The sequence below is a fragment of the Nylanderia fulva genome, unplaced genomic scaffold (genome assembly GCF_048542155.1).
Source record: "Nylanderia fulva isolate GAGA-0341 unplaced genomic scaffold, ASM4854215v1 Scaffold9, whole genome shotgun sequence".
Classification (NCBI taxonomy): Eukaryota; Metazoa; Arthropoda; class Insecta; order Hymenoptera; family Formicidae; genus Nylanderia; species Nylanderia fulva.
Genome location: NW_028191026.1, coordinates 3,865,940 through 3,886,247, shown reverse-complemented (window position 1 = coordinate 3,886,247; position 20,308 = coordinate 3,865,940). Strand labels below are relative to the sequence as shown.

Below are 20,308 nucleotides of genomic sequence, written 5' to 3'. Positions count from 1 at the left end.
TGTGAAAATTTATTATGTAGAGAATAGATAGTTCTAATTTCCATCTTCTATTTCAAATCTTCGACGAATATTAAAATGTTATCTGCGCTGATTTCTCGCACGATTTTTACTACGGTTTTTACTACGATTTTTCCTGTGGTTATTAGAACAATATTCATTTTCTCTGTTATTCTTAGCTTCTGGAAGTTCTTTTCGTATACGTTGCCACAGTTTAATTCTCAAGTGCGATAGGAAATACATTACTCCGTTATCCCTGAATTTACGATTAATTTATATTACATTTTTCAAATAATATACAGGATGATTTAAAACAACATTATTATGTCACCACATAAAAAAAATTCGATGAACTAAAATTATGTCAAGACATAATAAAAATTGGGAATTATTTTTATACCCAGACATAATTTTAATTCACCGAATTTTTATTATGTCTCGGCATAATTTTAATTCGCCGAATTTTTATTATGTCACGGCATAATTTTAATTCACCGAATTTTTATTATGTCCTGGCATAATTTTAATTCACCGAATTTTTATTATGTCCCGGCATAATTTTAATTCACCGAATTTTATTATGTCACGACAATAAAAATTCGATGAATTAAAATTATGTCGAAACATAATAAAAATTAAATTAAAATTATGTCGAGACATAATAAAAATTCGATGAATTAAAATTATGTCGCCATATAATAAAAATTCAAGAATTAAAATTGTTTCGACATAATTTTAATTCATCGATTTTTTATTATGTGGCGACATAATTTTAATACATCGAATTTTTATTATGTTGCGACACAAATTTAATTCATCGAATTTTTTATGTCTCGACATAATTTTAATTGTTTTGAATCACCCTGTATAATAAATCAAAATTCAAAAGCATCTTTTACTAAGAGCCCCAACGTTACTTATAATTAGTAATTTTCAAAATAAAAATTCTGTATATTTATATTACAATACTAAGAAGATGATCATTTTTAGAATGGGATTTCAAACTCACGTAAGCTCCTTGAAATCGACAGATTTTGTAACATGAAGAGTAATGAGAAAAATTGTTGTTGCAATTCCATTTGTAAGAATCGTCATAGACGATTTATTCGCATTGAATACTTCGGCTGCGTTTTCCAATCCCAATCGTCTAAGTGTCTGCTTAAATTAAGTTTCAATTCAATATAAACTTTGGCATAAATTGATTATAAAATTTCAGTAAAATATTCATGTATGCAAATATTCAAATCGAATAAGTATAATTTTATTATATAAATAAATTTATTATATAAATTTATATAATTATTATATAAATTATTTATATAATTTATTATATAATATAAATATACAATATTTATTATATAAATAAATATTAGAATATAAATTTTAAAATAAAATAATTTAATTACATATTTTAATTTTATTAAAATCTCTCTCGTTTTGTTAATAATTAAAATTAAAATGAAATAGAGCAGATATCATTACGTGACAAATTTTCTTTGGCAACGTGCTTAAGACGAATACATCTATCGGCGTCCAAATACAAGCAATTGCAAATTCCAGAAAGAATGCTGTTACGAGAAACTGCAATCGAAAATGAAAATTCCAATTTAAATTTGTGAAAAAAGGAAGTAGAACATACTCATTGTCACTAACCTCGTACAAACACATAAAAACAGGTTTTGGTTGTCGAAAAGATTGTGGAAATATTGTTGAATTAACGATGATAATGTAGACACTTGTTGCAATTAAAAATATGGTGATCGGTGGGCTTGATATTAGAGGATAACCGAATTCGTCTTCCAAAGCATTAGCAAAGCACGTTTGAAATGTCGAAATTTTTAAGCTGTTGAGTATTAATGCCCATATCGTACACAACAATTGTACCATGTTGTAAAACGATAAATAATCGTGCTTTATCCATTCAAAATTAATTTATTAATTATATTGATTTCCAATAGAAAATTTCTAAATCAGAAGAGGAGCAAATAATTTTCAATGGCATTTATGATATGAAGTCAGCTTTGCAATTTCTAATTGGTCAGATTTGTTGAACATAATTCTTTCAAATAATAAAAAATGAAAAAACTTAATAAAAATGTGTATATTATATTTGTCATAGAAAAAGCATCGCTATATATATTATAATAAATAAACTAAATATAAATCTGTATGTAAAATAACATTGTTCTAAAATTGCTGACATAATGTCTATAAATTCTGCCTTGTTTTGGAATTAAATCGATAAAGTTTAGAGAAATATGATTTATTCTTATATATATTTATGCAATACACAGATAATGACAAATGTAATAATTTAAAAAAATTTACAAATATTTATTAAAACACAAAAAATTTATCATAAAACAAATATGTAAATAATAAATATGTAACAGATTAGCTCTAACTTCTGTGATTTGTCATAAACGAATTCATTCGACAAAGCCGATAAAAGAACGATTGGGTCACTTCAGGATTGCTAAATGTAATCCTCTTCTTTTTACGTTTGCGACTTTTTGCAACATTCACGAATTGTAAACGTCTTCCGAGAACAAGAGAAATAAGAAAAATTGTTATTAGACTAAACAAACGTGGAATTTATATTTTTTTATAAATAATTAAAATAATATTTTAATAAATTTAATACATATTTTAATAAGAATGAAACTTTGCTGAGAGAGTCTAACGAAATGTATAAGCGTTGTTTTAAATATTATAAAGTATCTTGCGAGAGAGGCAAATTTTTTTTTCATTAAGACGAGAAATTGTATATGTTCATAAAAAATTATACATTGTAATTTTATTACATGTCAGTGACAATTTTGCGGATAAAATTTGGAAGGTGTCAGGATTCACTACTTGCTCCACGTATCCAGAAATGTTTCCAGAGATTCGGTGGCGTCCAGCATCCACACGAAAGATAATAAAGACATGCAAAACGCCATGTGAATCGCTGCATTTTCGCTAGCCATGTAATCCGCGATCGAAGTCAACCAAGAATAGCTATCCAGACCTATCGTGCTATTCAACCAAAACAACTAAAACGAACAAAAAACCAACAAAAATAATTGAAACGAACAAACATTCTCTTCAATGGAATAAATATATTATCTGATAAGTAGTATTTTTATTTATAAATATAGCTGTACAATGTAAAAACTCACTGAAAAAAATCAACTGATGACTTATTTCAATCAAATCTTACCATAATCAGCGAAACATGAGACGATAAGGAAAGTATGAAAGTTTTTTCATTGAAATGTCATTGCATGAATTTGACAGTTTTACTGATTAAACTTCGAATTTTATAAAACCTTTATATATTGTGTCGAATGACGAAAATTTTATATAATTTTATATAACACTTGACAGAAATTTTTGAAGAAAATTATGAGATTTAACTTTATAAATAATTGACGAAATTAAAATTACGATTTAAGGAAATTGCAAAAAACCACAGCATTATATCTTTTGTGAATATTACATACCCATTTACTGGATTCTTGAGTTAGACAAAAGATTGCGTGCATTATTGGTATCCATACCGTATGAATTGCTAAATTCGTACTCAATGCAGCTATCAACATCTGTATAATAAAATCGGCTTTCAATTAATATTATTTATACATTTATATAAATTTTGAGACTCTTTTATAATTAATATAATTAATATTATTATTAATTATTATTTACTATTATTATTATAATTAAATGAGATAATCTCTCATTATTTTTTTCGTACCAGTTACAGATATTAATCAATTTTAATGTTTTATTGCTTTTATACTCCAAAATTACTACAAAATTATATATATATTTTATTTTTTTTATATATTAATAAAATTTTATTTTCGCTTTCTCATTAAAAAAATACTGCACAAAAATACAATCTTTTATTATCTATTTAAATCGATAAGGTAATGTTATATATAAATACTTACTTCATAAATATACAGCAACTGAATCGGTGGTTCTTTAAGGGTTACAGGCCACAATCTATATTCCGCTAAGAGACATAAAACCGAAAAAACGAAAAGTACCGATGCATATGAAGAATCGAAAGGTAGATTATCTTCCTCGAAACACAGCCCGATTATACAAATCTGTCGAAGATGCGTGTACAATCCTGTTGCCACTACGGCTATCCAGTGAGGATCTATGAATCTGGCATAATATTTCACTGTTTCCATTTTCAACTAATACACGACAGTTTTCAAGGGTTTAAGACAAATAATCGTTCTCTAATTATACGTTTCTCGTTTCCTAATGATCTCACGATTTCGGATCAAAATATGGATCGACTAAACCTAAAAGAAAATACTTTCGTAACTGTATTCTAATTTCGTAAAATTTAAATTGAATATAAACAAGAAATTTTCTAAAATATTAAATAACATTAATATGAAATAAATTATATCAAACTATATATATATATATATATATATATATATATATCTGTTTATCCCAAAAACGAACCTTGCATGATGAGAATAAATCAAGAAGAAAACAGTATTATAAAACGATGCTTTTATAGTGTTACACATATATATTTTTTTTTTTGCAAACTCAAAACTTTTTTCGGAGAAATTTCTTTGGTTAATGTTTCATTTCTGACATTAACAGAAAATCACGGATACGCGAATGTTTGACACGAATGTATTTCTTCTGCTTGCTGAAGTATTCATCAGCAAATGTCGATGTAGATAATTGTAGCTTGCAGCACCAACTATTAATTTATCATTGCAATATTATTATCTCGATGCGCACACATCGAGGACTTAGGTTACAATTTTCTTTAAACTGTCATGTAACGTTATAAACTTCAAGATCATCTCGCATCTGTTCATCTCGTACGAGTTCTATAGTTATACAACATTTTTTGAAACTATTAGTTTCAACCATAAAAGCGATAATTAATTTTTTTTTAATTTTAAAGGTCCCGATTTACGTATCATTATTTTTGATGCGGACACGTGTCTTTTCAAAATGTTTTATTATAAAATTAAAGATCGTTTCATTGATGGTCTCCCATATTTTGAAGCTCGCTCCTTCATTTTTTAATTACTTTAAGTCATTAAAGTGATTATTAATTTTTTGCCAAATTTACATCCTATATATTTCTACTGCTACTATTTCTTAGTTTATCATTTCAATAAAAAGGAGAGGCCATTATTCTCTGCAATAGCCACTATACTCTTTGGATCTGTATACTTTCTATAAGCAATGGGGTTTGTACTTTGCTTTCATACATAATGCATTGCATTTGGTGATAAGGTTTCTGTAGCTGCTACGAAAACAAATGACGTTGAATAACAAGGTCTTCTATTTGTTAAATCGAAATTGCGAGTTAAGATTATTGGTATCATTCACAAAAAAAGAATATAAAAATCGTAATTTTTAATTCATACTGATCCTAAGAATGTTTAATTATGAAAATGACTTAAAGCAAATAAATTTTTGAAAAGTTGTGGTCTCTTATTTTTTTGTGTGTAAATTATATCAAATACTTTAAATAATTCATTGTATTTATATAGGAGCAAATTAAATGTGTAAAGAACATTGACGTTTCTCTCTTTCTCAAAATTGTATACATTTATTTTTATGTACATTGAAGCTTCAAATAAATTTCATTTCATTATTTTTTATTATGTATGACAGATCTTTTTTACTTTATGGATTGGTCAGAAATATTTGTTAAAAAATTTAAAATGTAAATCGATAAATTTCATTTCATTATTTTTTATTATGTATGACAGGTCTTTTTTACTTTATGGATGGGTCGGAAATATTTGTTAAAAAATTTAAAATGTAAATCGATAATTAAATAAGTAGTAAAATAGCGATATATATTACGATTTTCACAATATCTGTAGGGATTTGATGTTAAAGCTCGTCACTTCCACAGACCTAGTATAGTTGAATAAGTTTGGGCACTCAAGTAGAGCGCTTCAGGAAATTGCTCTCTCTTCAATCCACTCCCTTTGTCTGTTCTTTATGCGGTTGACAATCTCGCTACGTAAATGCGGATTACGGTTGAAGGATAAGATTATCATTGGAGAAAAATATTGATATTATTCTCCATAGAAAAATATGTAAAATCGCTTGTAAATAATTTAAATATATAATAAAATTTAATCATATAATAAAAAAATTTATTAAAAAAATATAAAAATAAAATGTATTTATAAAATTACATATTTAATATTTACGCAATTAATTGACTAAAACATACTGCAACAGATAGTATAATATTTTTATCTTTTTATTTATATGATTTATTATAATAAAATTTACTCCGCGCAGACGTCAGTCGTAAGATAAAAATCGAAGTATCTTTATGGTAAACCGGATCGCTCCGAGAATGAACGTTTCTCTTCGCGCTATCTGCTGTACTTTCCTTAATCGACGTCAGGAGCGGCCCAGCTTCTGACGTCAGAGATACAAGTTCGCAATAAGAAGATCCACGCGTAAAAGTGGCCCAATATGATTCGCGACACATTCGCGGAAATTCCCAGCGATTACGAGATACAGTGCAACTTGGCGGGTAACCATGACGACGGCACAGTGCACCGAGGAAAAAGTACATTCGTTTCCGAGATTCAACTTCCTCTGACGCGCAAGGAGCACGGCAATAAAAGAGGCATGGGGAGTTAAAGTACGGTTAAAGAGGAGGAAGAAAATCCGAGCGAGCGAGGGTCCTCGAAAAGAGGAAAGTCGACCGCTCTTAGCGCGTCCTTCTCGTCGTCATCCCTCTTCCTTTCTCACGAATAGGGAAGGAAATGGGTTTTTCTCGGGAACATACCGAGGAACTTCTTACTTTCATTCTTATGCTCGAGGATTATTATCGAATTGCTCCCGTCCTCCGTTTCGCATATCAGATGAATTAATCTGCGCTCGGGGAATTCATCTTTCTTATACTATTATAAAATCAAATCTTTTATTATATTAAATGATTACTTTCGCATTTTGTCAGAATATATAGGAATATTTATCCGAGTAAATGAAAATTTTATAAAATTTTATTGTCTCTTCTGACATGAATTTATTCGCGTTTGAACGTAACATTTTTTCATTGTTTTAATATGGAAATAAGTTTTATCCGAACAAAAACAGCGAAAGAAATCATTATAAATTATTTTATTATAATTAATATTTTTATTCATACTTTTGCCCAATATATTCAGTAGTACAATTTAATAATTTACATTATGACATATTTGCAGGATTTAAATTAATATGTAATCAAGATAAGATATAACACTTGATACATATAATTATTTCCGATTCGAGCGCTCCTGTAATTATTATGCGTGTTCACTAATGACCCATGCAATCAGTGCAATATATGTATAGACATCCGCTAATGCCATGTGTAGATTTCTAAACGTTTAAATAAGTATCCGCCCTTATGCATGAAATCAATAGTTTCATAAACTTCTTTCTTATTGTACAGACATTATAAAATTCAAGATGCGTTCTTTCTTCGCCGGAGATAATTTTTGCAATTATGAAGCAATTGATCGTGTAAAGTGCTACGACGAATTCAGTAAGAATAAAGCCGAGGAAACTTTTCTGTTCAGTTCCTGTGAAGTAACCTTCGTTTACTTAAGGTATTGCGAAAGGACGATTGTTTTCGCTAAGATTCCTTTCTAGATCACGATTGCCTAAGATCTTGTGCCAGAACCTGTGAGTGTCAAGTATTTCTTCTGACGTTGGCGAGGAGGACGTATACAATTGGAAACTAGAATTGAGCTTATCCAGAGCTAATTCGATCACTTGTCACTTGAATGCTTCCTTGATTTCGCGTCTGTAATCAAATCGTAGATGAGCACTCGCTCTAAACGTCCTAATTTCGCCTTCAAGATGTCATTATGCCCCTTTAACTTCGCGATGTCGCTTTCTTTACGTAATCCATTTGTTTCATTATCTTGGAAGAAATTAATTAAAAACTATATACGGGGCGAATTGCCTAAATGTGATCACCTTAAAATATTCTGTTGTTGGTAGGCTGATCAAATTTCTTTTTGCAGCATACACTATAATTATTTTAAAGAAACTCTTTAAACTATATTATGCGACATAAATTTCAAATGATCCACTGACAGAATAATTTAAGGCGAAAGATCATGTTACGTGGTGTTTATCCAATATAACACATTTCAGCAACAGTTTACTTAAAACAACGAATATAAATAAAACAATTTATGTGTGTGCCAAATCAAGTTTCCAGACATTATGTATGATATCATTAAATCTAGGAGGCATTTTTTAATGATGATGATTTCATCAGTCTGACACACTTCTTTCGTAATATTAAACAGCACATCTCTCGTGTAAAGTCATGAAAAGTTTAAATAAAAATCTTGAGGATAAAATAATGATATCGCGAACCAAATAACTTCATCATCTATTCAATCATTAATCTTCATATATAAACAAAAACTGAATAACCAAATAAAATCAAATCGCACTTTTTTGTCAACGTGTAGAAGAAGGAAAATTGACGCGCGGTCTACATAGTTAGTCGAGAGTGACCGGTCGTTTTATCGATCTTGCATATCCGCTATCGATCTTGGTCCTCGGTACACGCAACGGGACAAGGTAAGCGAATCTCGACGTATATGCGACCACAATCACGCCGCTCGCGAACGACGAAGAGTGGGGTGTTACATAAAACGCGGCGCGACGCGAACGGAGCGGCAATCCACCGTGGAATACCAGCTGATCATCGTCGCGCGGGAACGCAGACCTGTCATCCGCAGACACGTGGATATATCGACGAGAGGGAATCATCCTGCGAATCCAGGCTCGCTCAATACTCAAAAGGTGAGTCGAGTTTGGACTTTATTTCGTAACAATTATAACTGCGGCTTTATTTAGAATTTAATTAATTACTAATTAATAAAGAAATGCTCACGCGATAAGTTTTGTAACTGGTATTAATCTAGTTCTCTTGACATTTTTCATTTCTTGTAATGTAACGTAATATATCAAAAGAGCTTGAAAAATTTGGAGAAAAATATCAATATTCTTGTTGTGTTTGATAAATTGTTTATATGCAAAAATAAGAAAAAATCTCATAACGACAATTTTATGATAAAAATGCTTAAAATTGTAAAAGATCTATATCTGTATGAACTATATATAATAGCTTTCTAAACTCGCAACGGTCTAAAGCTAATTATTGAGCTTTCGCTTAGTTAAGCTTTCCGCTCCGACATAGTAGAGATCGAAGAGCACACTATAATTGCATCAGCTCGCTGAATTAATCTGTTACGCTCTCGAGAAAAACGACGATGAAACTTTACACGAAAATGAACTAAATATTACTTTAAGATTATCTAATATCTCGAGCTATTTTCATGTATATATGCGTTATAAATAAAGCTGTCTGGATATAATTATACGAATAAGGAACGTTTCGACGCTCACTCTCGCTATATTTGACATCTACATAAATACATCCCGAGAGTATATTTTAGTTTTGCGATGTTATTCGGCCTCTTATACACGGTCTCTTATATATTTGCAAATCATTAGAGAAGAATATCAAATGATATCTGGGAAAACACTTATAATAAGCGAAAGATATACTATTGAGATAGAGCGCTATCATTTTCCTTATCGAAAAGTATTCAGATATGCACTTTTACTTAATGTCATTTTATATTTCATCGAAAGTTTTCCCCGCATTACAACATAATATGCTTGTGCGTGATAAGTATAATTAATTCGATATTTAATTTGATAATTGATACGTTAGAGAAGAATCGATAAACGCAATCAAGCTGATTCTCTTATCTGTAATATTAATTTAAACCAAGCCTTCTTGTAATTTTGCTAAACATTCTGTATAGGTTTTTTTGTCATTTGCATGAAAATATAGTATAGAATTTTAAGAAACTATTTGAAAAAATTATATAAGCAATTATCATAACAGAAATATAAGAAAAAATATTTCGTATGGCAAAAATATGCAATGCCGATTAATTAATTCGTAAAAAATAAATGATAAAAGATGGTTTGATAACTTGACATTTTATTTATATCCTTTCGTGAAATCTAAAAGAACAGTTGATCGGTCAGATATTTTATGAAATATACAATAATATATTTTATAACTCAACAATACAGTTGATGATCTAAACGTATCACATTTAATGTATATAACGCGAGAGAAAGAGAAAAATACAAGTCAAAGTCTATGCACAAATTTTTTCTCAATGAGTAGATCAAGAAAATAATAGATAATACGCGTATATATGCATACGTAAACAATTGTCTGATACATGTAATAATTTCAAAGGATAGTATAATCTGTCAACGTCCAAACTCACAAACATATTAATCGCGATATGACGTTCTATAATAAACATTCTCAGTTAAAAAAATAGTTTGATACGACCCGTAATCTATAAAGTACTCATGCGGAAGACGCATTTATATTTCTCTTCGAAGAAATATTTGCTGTCAGAGGTATCAAGAGGGGATTCCCCAAGAGCGCCGCGGGAGTTTTCTCTATCGCGTGAGGAGTCATTCGTTTCTGTATATCCTCGTTTCCTCACGTGTCAAGGCGCTTCGGAAATAGTTAATTATTTTCAAAAAAACCCTGATTATCATTTCCGCGGGTATTTCCCTGTATAATATAGAATATAGGTATTCCCATAATATATAATATACAGCCATATCAATTTTTAATTATTATGATTAATTAAATTTCACAATTTTGATAAACCGGAAAATCATAACAAACAAATTGTATAATCTTATATATGTATAAGAAATGATAATATAAAATAATAAATAAAATTCCATTATAGTGTAAGTAGCTCTTTCGCATAATGACATTTTTACGCAAAATTCACTATTACTTTCTCCATTAACTATGCTAAGGTCTTTATCCTAAGAGTGACTCAATACTCTTGAAATGAGAACAATAATATTAAGTATGACACAAAAGCAAAAAATCCACGCGGAAATATCTTCTATTCGTCACGTGCGAGCCGTACGGTAAGTATTGCGAAAGAATAAAAAAATTTCAACTTTTATTCGTGCGACCGTACTTTTAAAATTTGCGAAATTCCATGGGTAGGTCAGCAAGTTTAAAAAAAATCGTGGCAGACAAAAATCACGATAGAGATAAACAACGATCCGAACGAAACCTCAATGAAAATGAGTCATGGTCATTACGGACGAATTCACTCTTACTTCTCTACGAAGGCGATCTTTTGCTGATCGTCGCGTGAACATTCTTTCGTTCTCGTCGTCCTTCTCCTACCACTTTCGATCTCGTCGAGACATTCTATCCAACAACGATCACTCTTGCTGCTGAGTTTCTCAAGACCTACGTCATTGGAGGCGTAGTTAATTATTGATTAACTTGTTAAGCATTTTGCTCGAAAGGCTAAATGTATATATTTTATTTCTCTATCGTCATGTACTTTTTCGCGAAAATGATGGAAAGTAGGATGTGACGCAAATAAAAACGTCAGTCACTTTAAGTTACGTGATAAATCTTTTACGTTGTCAGTTTTTCTTTATTAAATATAGTTTCAAGAACAAACACATAATATATATAAAGTAAATGTATCTTTTACGTTGTCAGTTTTTCTTTATTAAATATAGTTTCAAGAACGAACACATAATATATATAAAGTAAATGTGAAAAAGAAGATATATAGAGTACTTAATAATTTTTTAAAATAATTGTTAACAGAAAAAATATAAAGATTAAAAAACATTATTTATTTATTTCAATGATAATTCATTTGTTTCATATTTTCTCGCATATTTGACGTATATGTATTATATATTGGATAAAATAATTTTAATCATTCCACTTGTTAAAATCAGCGATACTGAGCCTATATAACATATGCAATCGCATACGTATGCAAAAATGTGGTGCGTTATTTTATGTAATTTCTTATAGCAATTTCATTAATTCTAGAGACAGAAACTAGCAACAAGTATCACTTTCACTTTTTATCGGCAACCACAGTTTTTAGTTTAGCATGCGTCTCCTTGAATCTGACAAAACAACTTCATCTATATTTCACTAGTTTTCTATAAATTATTATTGCAGGATATTGCGATGTCAGCAAGATTCTTATCATTATCTATATCAATCTTTGATACGTAATATGCGGAAATTGAATCGGTGTCATTCTGTAATCAAACGCCTATTCCTGAAAGGAAATAAGAATTCTACGAGTTTTATGCCTGTATTAGATTCATTCAAAGTGCATGTTATATGCATATACTTACACGCCAAGGATGTCAGAACCACACCTACTACATGTTTACGTAAAGCTAGCATATCACTGGCTTTATTTTCAACAGAACTAGAATTATTAATGATTTAAACAAATTGTTCTGACGATTAAACCAAAAAAAATGCCTAAGAACAAACTGATATGCCAACTGCACACAGTATATCACTTTGTCCTACAGTTTCCTCATCAATAACAGTACATATTCAATTTTGGACATCATTATATTCTATCAATAATCATTTTTGTCTCAATATATATTACAGGCGATAGGAAGTAAATCATGGATCCTGACAGTTTCAAGGATTACGCAAAAGATATGGCGGAATATATTACAAATTATTTAGAAAATATTAGAGACAGAAGAGTTTTGCCTACGGTAGAACCGGGATATATGAAGCCTCTTTTGCCATCCGAGGCACCGAATACCCCTGAAGAATGGAAAGATATAATGACTGACATCGAACGAATAATAATGCCTGGTGTAAGCAATTTTAAATGTTCTAGATTAGCATAAATAATTTTGTTTGAATTATATATATAATTAAATATAATTAATATTTTTATGATTTATTTTTTATATTTTTTATTTAATTCATTATAATTATATAATTATATTTTTGTAAATTATATTATATTATTTATAGCAACAATTTTGTTTCTAGGTTACTCATTGGCATAGTCCAAAATTCCATGCGTACTTTCCGACGGCACAATCGTATCCAGCGATTCTGGCCGATATGTTAAGTGGAGCTATTGCTTGTATCGGTTTCACGTGGGTAAGTATAAGAAAGTAAAATTAGAGACTTTTAAATATTTTTCTCTTTAAATATTTCCTCTTTAAATATTTTCTCTTTAAATATTTTCTTTTTAAACATTTTCTGATTAAATATTTTTCTCATATCTTGAGAATTTACTTGTGAGTTTTGCATCTTTCTATCTTGCGACGTAGAAATGTTGCAATATTATTGATGACACAATTCTTATCTTCTTATACTTTTACTTTATAATTTTCCATAGAGTAACAAAAAGTCGGTCACACAGCTAAGATCATATCAAACATAATAAAATATCTCTTCTAATAAATTATATTATAATAAACTGATGGAAAGGCGAAAAGAGAGAGAAATCCGAGACTAAAATTAACATCGCATTGTCTTTGTAGTTAATTTTAACGCGTAATTTTTTTCCTCAATTTTAGATCGCGAGTCCTGCTTGTACTGAACTAGAAGTAGTAATGTTAGATTGGTTAGGAAAAATGTTGGATTTGCCGAAAGAATTTCTTGCTTGCAGCGGCGGAAGAGGTGGTGGCGTTATTCAGGTAAACAATATTTTGAAAGCGCTGTTGCATTTGTAAAAGCTGCTTTTAGGTACTAGATGATACAATCTCATTCGCGAGGAGAACAAAGGTGCTATTAAAAATGTCTTTCAATTGCAATTTTCACCTATAGGGAACTGCTAGCGAAGCTACTTTGGTAGCTTTACTGGGAGCGAAGGCCAGGAAAATAAAGCAAGTTAAAGAGCAGCATCCCGATTGGACGGAAAACCAAATCATCAGCAAGCTAGTCGCATACTGTTCCTGTGAGTACATATTTAATCATTTTGTTATAATATTTGTTATTAATGCGAAAATTTATAATAAATTAGCAGCATTTTGTCAAAAACAATTTGTGTAAAGCAGTTCGAGCTATTGTTCAAACTATTTTTCAAATTAAAAATAATTTTATACATGAAATATCGACATATAAAGTATCAATTAAATCATATAAATTATTTCTCAGTCAATTATTTTTGTTGATTTTTATCGAATAAAAAACGACAGAGAATACGTCTTCAATTATGCATAAAATTCAATGGCTTTAATAGACACTTGAACTGTGACATATACCTCGATGAGTATGAATTAGCTATGCGAGTCACATTTAACTTATAATAGCAACGGATACATGAATAAAGATAGAAGAGAATAGTGTTTTATAAAATTTCAAAATAAATCCCTACAAGGATCGTTTAAATTAATTCTTTAACATAATTTGTAACAGCTCTTTAAAAATTAATATACATATAAAAGGCAATAAGAGCTAATTAAGTTCTGTTATTAATATTTATTTGTGGAAAAAAATTTTTTAACATAAAATATTAGACAAAAAAGTTCGCCACTTTTTTGTCTAATATTTTATGTTAAAAAATTTTTTTCCACAAATAAATATTAATAACAGAACTTAATTAGCTCTTATTGCCTTTTATATGTATATTAATTCTTTAACATATGACGTGTTATTCGTAAATTTATTCGAACGTTTTAAAACAATTCTTTGTATTTACGTATACGTTCGTTAAACTATGCATATATTATTACAGCGAATGAAAAGGATTTTGTAACAGAATGGATAGTTTTACCTAAAATTTGTAAATTCAACTCTTTGTCAGAATATGACAAGAGTAATAAACTTACTAATTTTTTTTTTATTTATACGATAATTTATTTATACGATTAACATAGTGTATCATTGTTTGATAATTTTCATGCAATTTTTCATTCGTGTGTTTATTACATTACGTCATTACGTCGACGCGTATCAAGGTGCTGAAAAGTGTCCGGTCGCTTTCAGTGACCAGGCGCAATCAGTTCAAAGGCACGTGAATAGAGGGAATGAGAGGGGGTGAATGGAGTGATAGGGTGAATATAGGGGGGTAGTTCATGGTACTTCATCAAGCAGCACTTTGTCGCCATGGCAACTCGTATATATAATAACCGCTCCAGTTATATTTCACAGACCGAATTTTCTCTCTACTATTCTCAATTCCCACAATAATTTTGCAGCTCTATCGAAATAAAAGAATAAAAATATATATAGTTCATCGTCGACGATTATAATAGATGAGTTGGTTTTTTGATTAGAAATCTCGAACGAAACTATATGGATCGCCCATTGTTCAAAGAGAATAAAGTATTTTTTTATTTTTTTCTGTGCTATAATAATGATTGGAAAAATGTTTACAATTTTTCTCTCTCCTTCGTCGCTATCAATTACAGATATTGAAAAATTACGAAACATTACATTTCGTTGAAAAATATTCCAAAAATAATTTGAAGAAGTAATTATGCTTTCATACTTTATAATTGATAATAATTAATAAAATTTATCTATTTATTCATACAATACCAGATCCTAGTAATCTGTGCAAGTTAAATATTATTTCCATAAATATTAAATATATTGACATTATATATATAAATAGTAAATCTATTAATATTGCTAATTAACGTTGCGGTCATGTAAATAATTCGATATAATAGCGAAAAAAAATAAAATGAGAAAGGCTGCATCTAAAATAATTTTGTAAATTTTTCGTCAGTCAAAGATAATTAATATAATTTAATCGGATTAATTTTGTGACGAGATATATTTTCTTTAGGTCAAGCGCACAGTTCGGTTGAACGAGCTGGACTCCTCGGTGGAGTAAAATTCAGACAATTGGAAGTCGACGAGAAATATAAGTTGCGGGGTGACACGATGGCCGAGGCAGTCCGAAAGGATAAGGAGCAAGGATTTATACCGTTTTACGTAAGTCCAGCTTAACCGATATTCTCGAACAATTTGTCACGGTTCATAATTTCTATTTTTTCTCGATGATTAAAATTTTATACTAAAAATTTGTAAAAAATGTTGATACACACATTAGATCCAGAATAATTGATTCAATAAATTATAAAAAATACTTCCAATCCATAAATTATAAAACCAAAAACTTAAGTTCACCAAGTGAACTATTAAGCTAATAAAATTGCTAGTTTTTGGTCAATTAAATCCAAAGTATTTTTTATTTGATTTACTAGCGACCTATATATATATTGACAATAAATTAAAAATTATATATAAATTATAATATATTAATCTCTTGAGTTTATACATATATAAGAGTTGTCTTATTGTTTCAGGCTGTCGCTACTTTAGGCACAACCGTTAATTGCGCCTTCGATCGTCTCGACGAAATGGGCATTGTAGCGAATCGTGAAGACATTTGGTTGCATGTGGATGCTGCTTATGCAGGTATGAATCAATCTTATTATCGCTACACGAAAAAAATTATATTTTTATTTTAAGAATTTTCCATTTATTCTAGAATATCTTGTTCGAAAATAAGCCTCTTATCTTAAGAGGAAAATCCTCTAAAGATTAATGTCAGATATTCCTAATTGTGAATTACAACACTATATAATTATATATATAGCTGCAACGATATGATCATATAACGTCAAATCAACAATCCGCATAAAAAATATACGACCGTTTATTGTCGACAAAGAATATGTTCTTAATTTTGCAGGATTCTGTTTTTTAGAATACCTGGTAAAAAAGGGATTTTATATTCCTCTTACTTCGAGAATATAATTTTTTCGGTGTACTGTCATGTGCAAAATAATAATAATAATAATAATAATATAATAATCTATTTTTATTGCAGGATCTTCTTTTATTTGTCCAGAATATCGATACCTTATGAAAGGTATCGAGCTGGCGGAATCGTTTAACTTTAACCCTCATAAATGGATGCTAGTTAATTTTGATTGTTCCACAATGTGGCTCAAGGATCCGACATACGTCATAAACGCCTTCAATGTCGATCCCTTGTACCTGAAGCACGATATGCAGGGTTCGGCACCTGATTACAGGGTAACCTTTCGAAAGTCTCGCTTAAATTGATTTTAACATGTAACGCGGATCTTTGACATACATCCTTTGAGCTGATTGATGTGAAATTACTTGAAACGATTTTGTGCAAAGTACTACTCATTAATTAGTCGGTATATATTTTGTTACAGCATTGGCAAATTCCACTCGGCCGTAGATTCCGAGCTCTGAAACTCTGGTTCGTTTTAAGGCTATACGGAGTCGAAAACCTTCAGAACCACATAAGATCGCATATCGCTCAAGCGCACGAATTTGAAGCGTTGGTGCTCTCCGATCCTCGTTTCGAAATTGTGGGTGAAGTTCTCATGGGACTGGTCTGCTTTCGATTAAAGGTAAATCAATTGAAATTTTTCAGAAAATGTATTTTAAATGCAAAGTGCAACAGGTGCATTTTACATTTTGCATTTCAAATAATATCTAATACAATGCTATATCTAGTGTTTTATAATTTATTGTAATCAGAGATTACAATTGTATATTATTTGAAATAGATGCATTTAAAATGGGAATACAAAATGTAAAACTATTCTATATTTTGCATATAAAATGCATTTTTTGCAAAACTATTTTATTTATATTTTATATAAATCGCACTTAGAGAAAGAGAGATAATTCTGGTACGATTTACAGGGTTCTAACGAACTGAATGAAATCCTCCTAAAGCGAATCAATGGCGCGGGAAATATCCATCTCGTCCCGTCAAAGATAAAAGACACGTATTTCTTACGATTCGCTGTCTGCTCTCGATTCAGCGAGAGCAAGGACATACAGTATTCTTGGAAAGAGATCAAACTGAGAACTAATGAGGTTTTAGAGGAGCAATCACTTACGAAGTGATGGCGCGCTCAAATTGCTCGCGGTTGTAGATCGCTGGCTCCTGCCACCTGCAACCAATCTTAGCTCGAGATTTTTCCTTATGTCCCAGCGACTTTTGAGGACCAAGTAGAGTTAAGCGAGTAACGTTAGGCGACGAAAAATTATCATCTTGTGCAATAACGTTGAAGTTCCGAAAGCGATTCAAAAATGAAAGTTTTCGAAAGCTTGTTATGTTGATAAATATTTTATTTATAGTCATGTTTCTGTCTCTAACATAATATTTTGATATTTTTATTTGACAATTATTACTTTTTTTAAATGGAGTATTGCTATATGTGTCGAATTAAGAATTCATAAATAGGTTCTATGAGGAATATTTTCCTTAAAAACTCATCCTTCTATCTCTATATTTTATTTTGTATAGATATCTCTCTGCTTTCTGTATATTTTAACAATCAACAAATATTTTACATCTCATCGATACCTAATTATCGAATTATACTCCGTTGAAGCTATAATCCCGTAAACGCTCAACGTAAATGTATAAAGATAGAAGTTGAAAATGCGTGATACTTGTTATATTGTTATTTATAGACATAATAATTCTGTCCAAAGATGGAAAGTTTATGGCTTAAAATGTTTAAATTGATTTTTCACAGACTCAATTTCTTCGAAACTTGTTCCTATCAAAAATAAAATCAATCGCCATATGCTTCCTTTCCTTGGACAGGATCACACGTGTTACTATATATGCGAATGTTAATATGTTATATATTACAGTATGTTATTACGAGGAAGTAATTTATTATGTAAAACTGGACGTAAAATTGTTGCCAGCGTATAATATAATTTGAGAAACGCGTTGTAATTTTGTCTAAAATAATGCGTGCGTACATTGAAATCTTTTCACCGACCATTTGTCGATTACGACACTCTTCCTTTTTGTTCCGTGTAAAGAGACGCATCTTAAAACAACCGCTCTGTCAGAAATTAGTCGTCGCAGGTCGCTGGGATGCATGTTAGCAGCATAATAATAGATGTATTGCAGTATTGTGTGTCGCCTTGTGCCACTTTCGCCTCGAGCACCGTCTCGATGTTACTACGTGAATTCCTTTTAGAAAATATCCTTGTAAGTACATTGTGCAATGAAAGTTGTACGTTTGGCGTTGAAAAAGTGTGCAGCGACGTTAACGCAATTTTTTATTTTTTGACGTTTAATTTTGCACACACGTAAAATATTTCTCGAAACGCGCGGTCCTTATTTATTTGACATTAAAATTTTATTTTTGATTGTGAGTATTCAATCTTTTCCGATTGATATGTCAAGAACATATGATCAGTCATGTAATTCCATTATGAATGAAAAAACTTTGTGCATTCCTATATCTATATAGATTTCCCACCGAAATAATTTACAATCTTTCAAGCGTCCACGAAGAATTAATAAGTCTTTTTGATAAACCTCTTCTTCATTATTATAATTTTCGTGCACGTTGAAATTGTATGTACTAGAATAAAGTAATTATGTTGTATATATGTTATAAATTTAAATTATAAATATGTTGTAAAATCGATGTATGTACGTGACATGTTGTCATTTTTATCACTTTGCGCATATCTGTGTTTTTGCTTCCTTTACTTATTCTCTTCAAAATTTAGTTCATAAATCTCCATTTCATTTGCAAATATTCTATAGTTGTTAAAATACGTCGTTAAAATAGGAACAATAATGAAAGTGTTAATCATGATATTTTTTAAAAGATGGAATACCTAATCTTGTTAGCGTATATATATATATGTATACATATATCTGTATTATGTGTGTTAAATATTTGCTGTAATCGTACTGCAACAGGGACAATAATAGTAATAGAATTAATTAATCAAGAAGGTATGATATCTTCGAAAGTTAAACATCTGAATTCAAAATTTAAAAAAAATCATAGATTATTAATCGTTAAAATAATTATAACATTATTGTCAAACAATTATGCTCAGACCAAAATAAAGACACAAAATAAATAGCTGGAATGCTTAAAAATAGGAAATACATAAGCGTTTAAATATTTATTTTTATTAAATTAACAAAATTATAAATTTTCATTAAACAATATTCATTTTTCATATACGATTTTAAGCAAAAGCTTATTAAGTTTAAACATGATATTATTTTATATAAAAATATACAAATCCATCTAAAGCATTGAGCAAATATTAATTTGATACAACCGATGAATCGATATTTATGGGACCAACAAATAATTTACTGTAATCAAAATAATTAAGTTCTCATTATTATGCAATGTCCACTAAAATATTACAAAATTTATTACAGCTATTTTGATCAAACTTTGATTAATTTAATAAATATTTAGTTCAATTAGAATTACTCATAACAAAATTAAATTTGCCGGTTAAATTAATCAGAGTTTAATCAAAATGATTTTTTAAACATGTTGCAAAGTGATCTTTTTGAGAATTTATATTTATTCGATTGTAAATATTGACCAAGTTAAATTAATAAATATT

The 20,308-nt window shown here is 29.7% G+C and overlaps 3 protein-coding genes across 3 annotated transcripts; 1 reads left to right on the top strand and 2 right to left on the bottom strand.

Annotated features, from left to right (window-relative positions):
• Nucleotides 1-78: 78 nt before the first annotated feature.
• Nucleotides 79-1,884, bottom strand: LOC146719675 (uncharacterized). The gene is made up of 4 exons (XM_085489715.1): nucleotides 1,651-1,884; nucleotides 1,480-1,578; nucleotides 1,007-1,152; nucleotides 79-253 (listed from the first exon to the last, which is right to left on the bottom strand). The coding sequence occupies exons 1-4, from the start codon at nucleotides 1,882-1,884 to the stop codon at nucleotides 79-81; spliced, it is 654 nt and encodes a 217-aa protein (XP_085345841.1).
• Nucleotides 1,885-2,807: 923 nt separating this feature from the next.
• On the bottom strand, nucleotides 2,808-4,225 carry LOC114929845 (uncharacterized). Its single transcript, XM_029301517.2, has 3 exons — nucleotides 3,936-4,225; nucleotides 3,483-3,581; nucleotides 2,808-3,032 (listed from the first exon to the last, which is right to left on the bottom strand). Exons 1-3 carry the CDS (start codon nucleotides 4,182-4,184, stop codon nucleotides 2,850-2,852), a joined length of 531 nt encoding a protein of 176 aa, XP_029157350.2. The 5' UTR covers nucleotides 4,185-4,225; the 3' UTR covers nucleotides 2,808-2,849.
• A 4,471-nt stretch (nucleotides 4,226-8,696) lies between these two features.
• Nucleotides 8,697-19,801, top strand: Ddc (aromatic-L-amino-acid decarboxylase). Its single transcript, XM_029301688.2, has 10 exons — nucleotides 8,697-8,820; nucleotides 12,533-12,750; nucleotides 12,932-13,045; nucleotides 13,468-13,587; nucleotides 13,718-13,847; nucleotides 15,687-15,835; nucleotides 16,210-16,321; nucleotides 16,737-16,945; nucleotides 17,095-17,295; nucleotides 17,594-19,801. The coding sequence occupies exons 2-10, from the start codon at nucleotides 12,550-12,552 to the stop codon at nucleotides 17,798-17,800; spliced, it is 1,443 nt and encodes a 480-aa protein (XP_029157521.1). The 5' UTR covers nucleotides 8,697-8,820; nucleotides 12,533-12,549; the 3' UTR covers nucleotides 17,801-19,801.
• Nucleotides 19,802-20,308: the final 507 nt, after the last annotated feature.